This window comes from Primulina tabacum, chromosome 16, assembly GCF_025594145.1.
Source record: "Primulina tabacum isolate GXHZ01 chromosome 16, ASM2559414v2, whole genome shotgun sequence".
In the NCBI taxonomy this organism is placed as follows: domain Eukaryota; kingdom Viridiplantae; phylum Streptophyta; class Magnoliopsida; order Lamiales; family Gesneriaceae; genus Primulina; species Primulina tabacum.
Window position 1 is genome coordinate 5,479,154 of NC_134565.1, and position 13,084 is coordinate 5,492,237.

Here is a 13,084-nt window from a genome sequence, read left to right on the forward strand (position 1 = left end):
GGAGTGTTCGGCAGTTGCCGTATCTGCAGACAGCAGGGACACTTTGCTAAAGTCTGCCCACAGAGGGATACTCAGAGATCACAAGGTGCCGAATCATCTGGATCAGCAGCACAGTCTGACAGACGATCAGCCGCTGTGCATTCATTCCAGCCAGCACCATCTCAGTCACAGCAAAGCCCAGGAGGTAGCCAGACAGTGAGCCAGCCTCCTAGACAGCAGGCCCGGGTATTTGCTTTGACAGAGGAGCAGGCTCAGGATGCACCTGACGATGTTGTTGCAGGTAACTGTTTTATTTCTGGTTATCCTGCATATGTATTGATTGATACTGGTGCATCGCATACATTTATATCTGAGCGATTTGCAATGAGTCATGTCTTGCCTATTGAGTCATTGTCTGTTGTAGTGTCTGTCTCTTCTCCGTTGGGGACAGGTTTGATATCAGTGAAGTCTGGTAAATCTTGTATACTACGATATGACGGGCATGAGATTGAGTTAGACTGTATTGTGCTTGGGTTGTCTGATTTTGACTGTATTATTGGAATTGATATGTTGACCAAGTACAGAGCTACAGTTGATTGTTTCCACAAGATTGTGAGATTCAGACCTGAGATGACTGAGGAGTGGAAATTTTACGGTAAGGGTTCTCGAGCCAGAATTCCTTTGATATCCGTATTATCTATGACTCGATTATTGCAGAAAGGAGCGGAAGGATTCCTTGTATATTCAGTTGATTTACTGAAGTCGAGTCCATCATTGGCGGACTTGCCAGTGGTGTGTGAGTTTGCTGATGTCTTCCCAGACGAGATTCCTGGATTGCCTCCGATTCGAGAGATAGACTTCAGCATTGAGTTGATGCCAAGTACAGTTCCGATTTCTAGAGCTCCGTACAGAATGGCACCGATTGAACTGAAAGAGTTGAAGGATCAGTTGGAGGATTTATTGGCCAAGGGATGCATCCGACCGAGTGTATCTCCTTGGGGTGCTCCCGTGTTGTTTGTGAGGAAGAAAGACGGTTCAATGAGACTCTGCATTAATTACCGGCAACTGAACAAAACAACGGTAAAGAATAAGTATCCATTGCCCCGTATAGATGATTTGTTTGACCAGTTGCCAGGTTCTTCTATTTATTCAAGATCGATCTGAGATCTGGATATCATCAGCTGAGAGTCAGGGATTCTGATATCTCGAAGACAGCATTAAGAACCAGGTATGGACACTATGAATTTATTGTCATGCCATTTGGTTTGACGAATGCACTGGCTGTATTTATGGGGTTGATGAACCGTGTCTTTCAAAGATATCTTGATGAGTTTGTAATCATATTCATTGATGATATATTGATTTATTCAAAGAATATGATGGAACATGCTGAGCATTTGAGAACCGTGTTGCGAATTTTGAGGGCTGAGAAGTTATATGCTAAACTGTCGAAATGCGAGTTTTGGTTGAAACATGTAGTACTTTTGGGTCACATTATATCCGAAGACGGTATTTCTGTTGATCCCAGTAAGATTGAGGCAGTGATTTCTTGGCCGAGACCGACATCAGTGCCCGAGATTCGCAGTTTCATGGGTTTGGCAGGATATTATCGTCGATTCATCAAAGATTTTTCCAGTATTGCCAAGCCGATTACACAGTTGACTCAGAAGAATGCACCGTTTCTTTGGTCTGAAGACTGTGAATCCAGTTTTCTGGAATTGAAGAAGAGGTTGACCAGTGCTCCGGTGTTGACTATTCCGTCAGGTACTGGTGATTTTTTTGTATATTGTGATGCTTCTCATAAAGGTTTGGTTTGTGTGTTGATGCAGCGAGGCCATGTCGTTGCCTATGCTTCGAGATAGTTGAAGTCACCCGAGACTCGCTACCCAATTCATGATTTTGAATCGGCAGCCATTGTATTCGCACTGAAAATATGGCGACATTACCTCTATGGTGAGAAGTTTGATATTTATTCTGATCACAAAAGTTTTAAATATCTGTTTTCACAATCAGAACTGAATATGAGACAACGAAGATGGCTGGATTTACTGAAAGACTTTGATTATGAAATCAAATACTATCCGCGGAAGTCCAATGCAGCAGCTGATGCATTGAGTCAAAAGGTATGTGCTTTATCCTTATCGACAATAGGTGTTTCAAATTTGATTGAAGACTGTTGTTTGTCTGGATTGGTATTTGAGACAGATTGTAGACCGTTGAGATTATATGCTATTCAAGCTGAACCAGAGCTAATTTTGAAGATTAAAAGGGCTCAGAAAGTTGATCAGAAAGTTCAGAAATCGATTGAGATAGTTAGATCAGGTCATCAATCAGAGTTTCAGGTACGTGAGGATGTACTGTATGTGAATAATCGTCTTGTCGTGACGAATGTTTCAGAGTTGAAACAGCAGATATTGACGGAAGCGCACAACAATCGATTCAGTATCCATCCTGGTGGCAGAAAGATGTATAATGACTTAAAGACACAGTTTTGGTGGAAGCAAATGAAATCTGATGTTACTGAATTTGTATCTAAGTGTCTGAATTGCCAACAGGTGAAGGCTGAAAGAAAGAAACAAGGAGGATTGTTGCAGAGTTTGTCGATTCCTGAATGGAAATGGGATCACATTTCCATGGATTTTGTGACACAGTTGCCACGTTCCTCCCGAGGTTGTGATGCGATTTGGGTGGTGATTGATCGATTGACCAAATCCGCATGTTTTATTCCATACAAGATGACCTATAGATATGATCAGATGGCTGAGATCTATGTCAGAGAAGTGGTTAGACTGCACGGAGTGCCGAAGTCGATTGTATCAGACCGTGATCCTCGGTTCACTTCGCACTTCTAGTAGAGTTTGCAGCAGGCTCTAGGTACGAAGTTACATCTGAGTACCGCATATCATCCAAAGACTGACGGACAGTCAGAGCGGACAATTCAGACATTGGAAGATATGCTGAGAGCTGTAGTGCTTGATTTTAGCACTAATTGGCAAGATGCATTGCCTCTTTGTGAGTTTTCGTACAACAATAGCTATCAGACGAGTATTGAGATGGCTCCTTTCGAAGCATTGTACGGAAAGAAGTGTCGATTTCCTCTGTATTGGGATGATATCTCTGAGGTTCCTGAGATTGGACCTGATATGATCAGAGATATGACAGAGAAAGTGAAACTGATTCAAGAAAGGATGAAGACAGCTCAAGACAGACAAGCCAAATATGCCAATGTTCGACGTAGACCGTTGGTATTTGAGGCAGGAGATCGAGTATTTTTAAAAATTTCACCTTTCAGAGGAGTTGTCAGATTTGGCAAGAAAGGAAAGTTATCTCCACGATACGTTGGGCCGTATGAGATTCTTGAGAAGATAGGAGATCGTGCCTATCGACTTGCCCTTCCGCCTTTTCTATCTGGAATACATGATGTCTTTCATATATCTATGTTACGGAAATATCTCCCCGATGATTCCCATATTATCCAGCCAGACGAGGCTGAGCTTGATGAGTCTCTGAGTTATATTGAGAAACCGGTTCAGATTATTGATCGTAAAGAAAAGCAACTCAGAACGAAGACCATCCCACTTGTGAAAGTCCAGTGGACTCGTCATGGCATTGAAGAAGCTACTTGGGAGACTGAATCAGATATGAGACAGGAATTCCCAGAGTTATTCCACTGATGTGAGTTTCCTATTTCAGTTTCTGATATTTCTGATTTGATTGCCTGTGATATGATTGCTTGAGATTTCGAGGACGAAATCATGTCTCAGAGTGGGAGAATTGTAAGGCCCAAGATTATATCATTTTAATACGAGATTATTTAATTTATGAATTTTGGAATGTTGAATTAGATTCCATGGTTTTTGTAATTAATTAGGATTGAAATTGAATTAAAAAGGGTTGTGAGGACCAAATTGCAAATAGTGAAAAGTTGAGGGACTAAAATGCAAATATGGAAATTGGAGTGGGACACTTGTCACACATGCAATTTGATATTACTTTTGTCAATTCCTTAGCACCTTCAGCGAGAACCGAGCGCATTCTCTGGAAAATTTTCAAAGCTTCTTCATCCCGTAGAATTTTGATTATTCCAAATCCGTCTATCAGAATTTTAATCCGACCACGGTACCGTACTCCTCTCATCGACAGCTACAACTAGACGTAAGTTTTATTGAGTTCTGTTATCATTTGAAATTATGATATTGGAGAAATTATTATTTGATCATTATTATGTGTTCTGGGAATACTACACATCATAGAATCGAAATCGGATTGAAGAACAGACTGATTATGGAGTTGTTATGATTTTCTGATTATATTGATTGAAAACCGGACAGATTTGGATTATTGATTGATTACAGATTGTATCGGATATGGGTTATGATTTGTAATTGATATTTGTTGATATGGTATTTACGGGGATATTGAGATTGTGCCGTTATGCCGATGATTTGAATTAAATTCAGATTAATCAGATTCCGTATTGTATTGGGAATGGAATGTTGATATTATTATTCTCGATATGTCATTTCAGATTTACAGAGATAGTCTTGAGTTCAGAACTGATATTGTTTCAGACCGGGACTACAAACGAAAGGTATAAGTCAATGTGGTATTGGGAGATCGACTCAAGTAGGATATACTTGGGTTTCCCTAAATCACATACTTATTGTTGTTATATGCATTGATTTGATTTTATATGCTGTTCTATTGATTTATAGGAAGCATGTATTAGATGAGTATTAGACGAGTGATCTTGTGACAGAAGTGCCTGATAGTGGTGGGATCGCCACGGGCACATTGCACGATATCACAAGATAGTGTATTGGCGATAGTGCCACAGTCTGTGACGGATAGGTCAAGACACCGGATGTTTGGTTATATCGACGTGGATAGAATCGGAGTTTCTTCTATTACTGTTGGTGGATATAGGAATACCAACATCTGGAAACCGGGAACCCTAGACTATGATTGAGTCTAGTCTGAGTCGTGGAGTCACGAGTATGATTGATAGTTTGACATTAATTATGTTTCAGATTTTGATATATATCTGATATCTGCTACATGCTTTATATTGATGATATGATTGCATGTTCGTTGATTTATACTGGGATTATATTCTCACAGGAATTATCCGGCTGTTGTCGTGTTTGTATGTGTGCATGACAACAGGTGGGACAGGATCAGGGTCGAGGAGATGACGAGAGATCATGATTAGAGTGGAGACCACGGACTTTGATGTTGCTGTAGATAGGGTTGAACACTTGATAGTTAGTTGTTGAACCTTAGTTGTATTGAATGTATGCTGTACAGGACTTGTACCTTATTTTATATTGATATGTATACTAGTATGATTTCCATTACGTTCCGCATTTAAAAAAAAAAAAAATTTAGACCCTGTTTATTATAATTGATTAAATGGTCCCAATGACGATTATGAACTTGATTAGCGTCCGGGTCCCCACAAAAACAATAGATGAATATTTATCTAATAATTCAAATGCTCATCTTTATCTAATTTAGGATATTCAACATTTATTTTGGTCGCTTGGTATGAACATCGACCATGACCAAATCACCTCATTCACGACATATTATAAAATACGTAACTTTTAAAATGTTGGTAAAAATTTGTGTGAGACGGTCTCACGGGTCGTATTTTGTGAGACATATATTTTATTTGGGTCATCTATGAAAAAATATTACTTTTTATGCTAAGAGTATTACTTTTTATTGTGAATATCGGTAGGGTTGACCCGTCTCACAGATAAAGATTCGTGAGACAGTCTCACGAGAGACCTATTCTAAAATAAAATATATCACCCTACTCAAACAAAATAATTTTTTGTTTTTCAAATTTCAATAATTATTTTTATGATTACTGTAATCACGCTAACTATTTATATAAATAAATATTAGTAAAAAATCATCATTACTTAAATTAATTGTAAACTATGAAAATAAAATAAAATTTCCTACTTGATTTCAGAAAATTTTATCAACAAAAAACGACTACAATGTATACGAACGTGACATCTAAATTATCATATGATATATGGTATGAGAAATAAAAAAATTTATATTTTACTTTCTTCTAATATTTGGCTCGAGTTTCGAGTACAATCGAGTTGAGATAACTATGCAATTAGTATGTTTCAATTATATAGTTTTTTTATGAAATAGTTAACAAAATAACTTTAATTAAATATTTTAAAATTTTTAAAAACGACTTTCTAGTATACATAGACGTGATATTTTTAAAAAACAAAATTTACGTGAGATGGTTTCACGGGTCATATTTTGTGAGACATATATCTTATTTGGGTCATCCAGGAAAAAAAAACTTGTGTGAGACGGTCTCACGGATCGTATTTTGTGAGACATATCTTGTAAGGTCCAGAAATTTAATTCACGTAACTGACTGCATGCAATCTAAGATTTTATTTTAAATTATGTGTTTAATTATTTTTTTATGCATTTTATGCATAATTCATGCATGATAGGATCTAAATCAAAAAAAAAATTTCAGGAGTGCGGTTAGATTTACTATGCCTACTTTTAAGCTAGTAAACCCTTAATTATAATACTAGGATCCATTAATTAATTGATTAGCTATCTAATTATTATATAATAAACCCTTAACCTCCTATAACCCTCCACAACCGATGAATGCCCCTCACGTTCCCCTCCTTTCATAATGCCCACTATCCATTGTTATCTATATAATTAAGTATCATTAACTCTAAACCTATCATTTCCACCTCCACTCAGCCGCTCACGCCTCCAATCAGCAACCCTCTTCGTGTAAGCAGCAGCTAAGGAATTTGGACATTCAAACTTAAGCACCTCCTACACTTCGGTTCCTTCGAGCATTGGTGCATCTTAAACACAACAGGCACGCATTGTATTATCTTTTATGCATCATACACGTTATATACATGCTTTTATATGTTTATCTGTGTGTGAAACTTCCGATCCAGGCGTGGGTATGCATGGTTTACGATTTTCTCAAGTGTCCGTGTATTCTTTTGTTTGTCACTCGCATCTTCGGTAATCTGTGCAAGGGGTTGCTGTGAGGTGATGCTAAGAGGCTGAGAATGGTGTCGGTATGGGTTTGAGGGAGCAACACCGATTGTGATTGCTGGGAGTGGATAGATCGGAGAATCGGGTTGGGCTCGCGTGGGGTTGTGGCTCGTGTGTGGAGTGGTATAGGCGGGGCATAGGTTGAACCGAGGCCTGGACCAGACCCTGGTGGGTCGGAGTCACGGCCCAGGAAGGCCAAGCCACCGTTGGAACCACCTGAACCATCGGCCACATGCACACGAGGAGGGAAACTCGGGTAGAGTGGTTTTGAGAGATTTCGTTCGGTGCTGTGTTGTAGACTGCATGGGGCTGGTGGCTCGGTTCTAATACGCTCCTTAGGGTCTGGTGTAGGTCCTTGGTAGGCTGGTATGTGGCTGGAACGACGGGGGAGCTTGAGGCGAGAGCTTTTGAGGGATATGTGCATGTGAGGTGGCATAATGAGATAGGACCGAGAGATGAAGTTAGGTTCTGGAAATTGCAGCCGTGGATTAGCAGCTTATTGACATTTGTTTAGGGTCTATTAAGTGTTTATAAGACATGGTGGAAAGTTGGGAAGAATTTGGTTCAGTTTCGAGTCGATTCGGGTTAAAACCGGGACATCGGTCCAAGTTTTAAAACGAATCGATTAAGTTGTGATTTTGGCTTAATTTACGTCTAGGCAAACTTATAAAAATGTTTTGGGAGATTTTAAGGTGATTAGTAAGCTTCGGGTAAATTTTAGAAGTTCAGGGTTGAAACGATAAATTTCGGGTTTCCAGGGGCAAAATGGTCATTTTGCACCCGGGGTGAGATTTTGGTCTTGGCAGCGCCCTGAGCACAAATTTATGATATTTTAAATGTTTATTCATTATATTTACGATTTTTAAGCAAATATGATAAATATGTCGCATGCTTGGTTTAAAGAAAAACTTACGTATATGCATCTTTTTATCAAGTGATGAAAATGATGATATTTTTGAAGGATGGGAATTGGTTGTGACTGACGATGTATATGTATACGATGACATGAGATATGATGAGCTGAGGCCCGGGCTCAGTGGGCGGGTAATGCTGTCGCTGATGTCCCCTGCCGCCGGGTACCACGGTTTTATAGATAGATTCATCGATAGAGCTGATACGAAAGTCACAACTAATTAACTGAATTCAATTAAAAGAAAATGTTTAATTTTATGCTGATTTGATGAGCTGTTTTGACACGTACATGATGACATGAGATGACATGATTTTATACGACACGTTTACGTTACGCTTTTAAGTTCATGAAAGTTATGTTGAGTATGATATTTTCACTGTTGTGTGCTACGTATATGTACTTGTTATTACTGCTACATGTGTGTTGAGTCTTTAGACTCACTAGGCGTGTGTGATGCAGGTGAGTTCGATGTCGAGGAGACTGGAGGTGCTGGACTCTGAGTCAGGACCTGGTGGGCGACACGACCCGAGTACCTATGATTTTTCCGCACACTATGATTTTATGTTTGGAGAGGATACGATGATTTTATACGCTGTTTTATTTCATAGTTGATGTTAGGATTTTACTCGTCTTTACTCCAGTATATTTTATTGGTATTACTCGTTATGATTTTTAAATGGCGTTTTTAAGTAGGAGTGCATGCATGCGATTTAATTAAATGGTTATTTTCAAAATGAGATCGTTTTTAAAAAAATATATATTTCCGCACTTTTTAAAATGAGTAGACGTTTCATATCTCTTGTTTGAGTCATCCATGAAAAATTATTATTTTTTATGCTAAGAATATTACTTGTTATTGTGAATATCGGTAGGATTGATACGTCAGATAAAAATTCGTGAGACCGTCTCACAAAAAACCTAATATTTTTAAAAATAAAATTTGGTCAAAGTTATTCATTTTCCTTTTAACTTTTTTTAGAAGTTGAAAGATTTCGTTTAAATTTTATAAGTTTCGTGTGTTATTTACTGATTAATATAATAAAAATTACTAGTAACTACCAAAGCATCTTTTTAAGTTTAATAATTAATTTTATTTTAAAGTTTGAAGTTGTTTGATGATTTTTTAATTATTATTTTATGTACACTATGATAAATAAATAATAATTAATTTTTGAATTTACAAACACAAATAATAGAGAAAAATTATCAATTTCTAAACTTCTTTGTGTTATTTATGTTTATATGATTTCTAAGGGTAACGTAGTAAAATTTTAAAATTCTAAATTCGAATCTTTTTTTCTTCCAAACAAGAAATGGATTTGTAAATACTATTTTTAAATTTTAAACCAAACACTAAATGAAATTTCAAATACTTAAATTTCTAAATGCAAATTCCAAATCCAATTCCAAATTCCATCGAATCCTAGTTGTTAAACGCACTGTAAAACTTATTAGGAACCGTGGGTGCACAAAATACTGCCTAGCCTCAAATTGCCCAAACCCCAATCTTGATTATTTAACCTTCCATTGCTCCGTCGCCTGCTACCACCGTCCACGCCTTTGATCATCGGCGGATTGCTGCCGACCTTGATTCAACGAATTCTTCGTTGATGCTGTTAGCCCGATATGCAACTCAACTGTTGGTTATTCTCTCTCATACTTCGTGTTCTAATGGTCTTTTTTGCTTTATCACCGTAGTAATTCAAGTTAAATGGTTTTTGCTTAATGCTCGGTGTCTATTGCATCTATTGGAAGGATTCAATTTAAATGTTTTTTGTAATTGCCATGGACACTTTTATATTGCACCCTAGGTGTTCGACAAGTTGCTTAAATGATATATTTTGCTTAACTTTGACGTGTTTTCTGTTCTTCATATTACTTTCGATCTCATTCAACTGACTTTATCAATTAACGTGGTCAGTTTTTTTGTTTTTCTTCGCCCTTTTATAAATTGGCTGTGTTTGAGAAGTTCATTTCACCCCTCTCGCTTTACTTTCTCTGTGTTTTGAATTTCATGGAATAATTTTATTATTATTAGTTTTAAACTTCTGAGCATATTGAGTAATGTAAAACTCAGGATATAGTCAAGACATATTTATAGGCGACCTTCTAATATTGATACAGAGGTGTTGTTTTAGACCGTACTCTAAATGGTGGTCGACCCGGTTGAGCCTTGACCGCTCCACCTTTGTCTAAGACGGCCTCTATAGACAGTCCAAGGCTATCAGACGGGCGAGCGGGCAGCGGAGGCGGTCGATGAGGTAAATGATTTTAAAATCTTAGCAACTGCCAAAGTCAAATAATTTTAGCAACTAGTCAAATTCAATTAATTTAAAAAACATTAGATATAATTAAACATCTTTCACTCTCTTTGACATTTATTTTTGGTTGCGACTGTCCTCCACCACCCGCCGCCGCCAGCACCACATTAATTACCTTGTTAGTTTGTATTTATATATTTATTTGAACTTTGTCTAGATTTTATTATATTGTATGACGTTTTTTATGCATAAACATCATTTAATTATATATATTACATAAAAAATGATAATTTTTTGTAACTATATTGCATGATTATATGTAATTACTTATTAAAAATTGCTAAAAAAAATCAACCGTCTAGGAAGCTGAGGCGGTAACTGGCGTGACCGCCTCCCCGCCTTTTACAACATTGGTTTTAGGTACCACATTGTGTAAAAGGGAGGCGGTCGCCTTTTACAACATTGGTTTTAGGTACCACATTGTGTAAAAGTGAAGTGATGTTTATGTTCCGTATTCCTTAATATCATCATGTAATTGACATCATAGTAATTGCATCTCGCACTTCATAAACTGCTTACATCCTGATTTTGAATATCCGTTGATGGCATTTACAGGCCACCGACATGAACAAATCAAAGGATCCATTTGAGATTGCTTTTGAGGAACCAGAGGAATCACCACCAGATTCCCCTGTTGGTCTTGATGAGAATGAATCACAAACTTCATTGGGTCACATTCGTGGAGATGTTAATGCCAGTGCTAATATTCATACCTCACACGCGTCAACATCTTCAGCTGTAACAGTAGCCATAGGCACTGCCGGTCCAGTTGGAAAACCTAAGGAAGACGATGATGATGAGGAAGAAGAGAACATGGACGTTGAGCTCGGAAAGCTGCCATCTAGCGGCGATCCTGATAAAGTGGCTAAGATGCAGTGAGTTGAATTATTCTTTTTTTTTTGTCATATCCTTTCTGTAGTGATGCTTTTTGATGGGTTAGTTAATTGCAACTTGCAAGTGGTTCAATTGGCTGATTGTTTGTTATTTATAACATGTACTATTTGCATTACTTCGTTCCTTGTCTTGTTTTTAATTTCATCCGACATTCTAGGGCTCTTTTAGCTAAGTTTACGGATGAGCAAATGAGTCGGTACGAGTCATTTAGAAGATCTGGATTTCAGAAATCTAATATGAAACGGGTAAGAATCAACTTTTTCTTATTTCCATCCAAGCCAATACTTGTATCGCAAAACAGTTACGAGGACTGAGGGGTCTTTAGTTGTGCTGTTGGTGTGTTCGAAATAAGTGTCCAACTTCTTGTTTCATTTCTTTAGTGGCGCACCATTTTTGTCCATATTTTGCAGCTGCTAACAAGCTTAACTGGAAGTGCAAAAATTTCAGTACCCATGACTATTGTTGTATCTGGAATAGCAAAAATGTTTGTTGGGGAGCTTATTGAAACAGGTATGTTTAACTTGCACTTATCCATATAAGATATAGAAATATTCCGGAGCTTTATCGTCGCCATGGATCCCTCTCATTGTGCCCATTTTCTAATTGAAGATTCAAATCATACATGATGCTTCTATACCAAGTTAATCTTAATACCCCTCGGTTCTTTTTCAATCTCCTGCAAATTATTTCTCATCCTTGGGAAATTAAAAGCTAAAATGTACATTGTTATTGTAGTAATGTGTATGTAACGCTAATATTTATCTTGTAAGTTGCACTGAAGCGCAATTGAATTGCAGCAAGAATGGTAATGTCAGAGAGACAAGAGACCTGGACCGATCAGGCCATGCCACATTAGAGAAGCATATAGAAGATTAAAGCTGGAGGGCAAAATCCCAAAAAGATCAGTTCCAAGGCTTTTCCGATGACAGAATCTTGAAAGTACATTGCGCTAAACAGCGTTTTAAATTTCAATTTTCTCGTCAGTGAAATTTCTTATCGGGCATGAAAGCTCAAGATTTTGCATCTATATATATGTTCGTTTGGTGTTCTGTAGCACAAGCATAATTTTCACTTCTGGTAATTCCTTATGCTTCTTAATCACAAGTCCACTTATTTTGAAGGGACTAGAAAACTTGTCATGAGAAGTCTGTGTTTTGTATAATCTGATTTATTTTTCTGGCACAGTTGTAAATTTTTTAGATTTTACATTTAAAAGAAAAGATTGTTGAACAAGATTGACAGTTAGAAGTTGGTCGAATTTTAGACAGTAATTATGAAGGTGATTTTGAAAGTTGCATCTACCTTTCAAAAAATATTCATCATAGATCAATCCTAAATCTCCAAATAATCACCCTATATTCTTGTTTGATCTAAAAAGAGAATGTTATTGCTTGTTTGTGATAAGTTTGGTGTCTAGAGGCAGACATGCATACAACGTGATTTCAATTTTAAATGATTAATTTGGTATCCAGAGGCATTTGTGTACATATATAACATAATTTCGATTTCAAATGATTAAACCACAATTTTATTCTTGCATCATATCTCTTATTTTAAAATTCGATAAGTAATCAATCTACTAATATAATATTGAACTAATACTTAGTTGATAGGAGTATGTTTCTTGTGATACAGTCTCACGAAATTTTATCTGTGAGACGAGTCAATTCTACCGATATTCATAATAAAAAGTAATACTCTTAGCATAAAAAGTAATACTTTTTCATGGATGACCCAAACGAGAGATCTGTCTCACAAAATACGATATCTATTTTGAAAATCGAGATCTTCTCCCTAAGTACAAGAAAAAAATTATTGAACTAAAATGATATTCTACCGCACTTAATGTTTTATTTTTATTTTTTAACAAAGCATCTCAATTTTTTTAACAAAGTTATTT

The 13,084-nt window shown here is 37.0% G+C and overlaps 1 protein-coding gene across 1 annotated transcript; it reads left to right on the top strand.

The window, feature by feature from the left end:
- Positions 1 to 9,420: 9,420 nt before the first annotated feature.
- On the top strand, positions 9,421 to 12,364 carry LOC142529783 (transcription initiation factor TFIID subunit 11b-like). Its single transcript, XM_075635421.1, has 5 exons — positions 9,421 to 9,612; positions 10,846 to 11,165; positions 11,342 to 11,429; positions 11,595 to 11,694; positions 11,982 to 12,364. Exons 1-5 carry the CDS (start codon positions 9,580 to 9,582, stop codon positions 12,038 to 12,040), a joined length of 600 nt encoding a protein of 199 aa, XP_075491536.1. The 5' UTR covers positions 9,421 to 9,579; the 3' UTR covers positions 12,041 to 12,364.
- Positions 12,365 to 13,084: the final 720 nt, after the last annotated feature.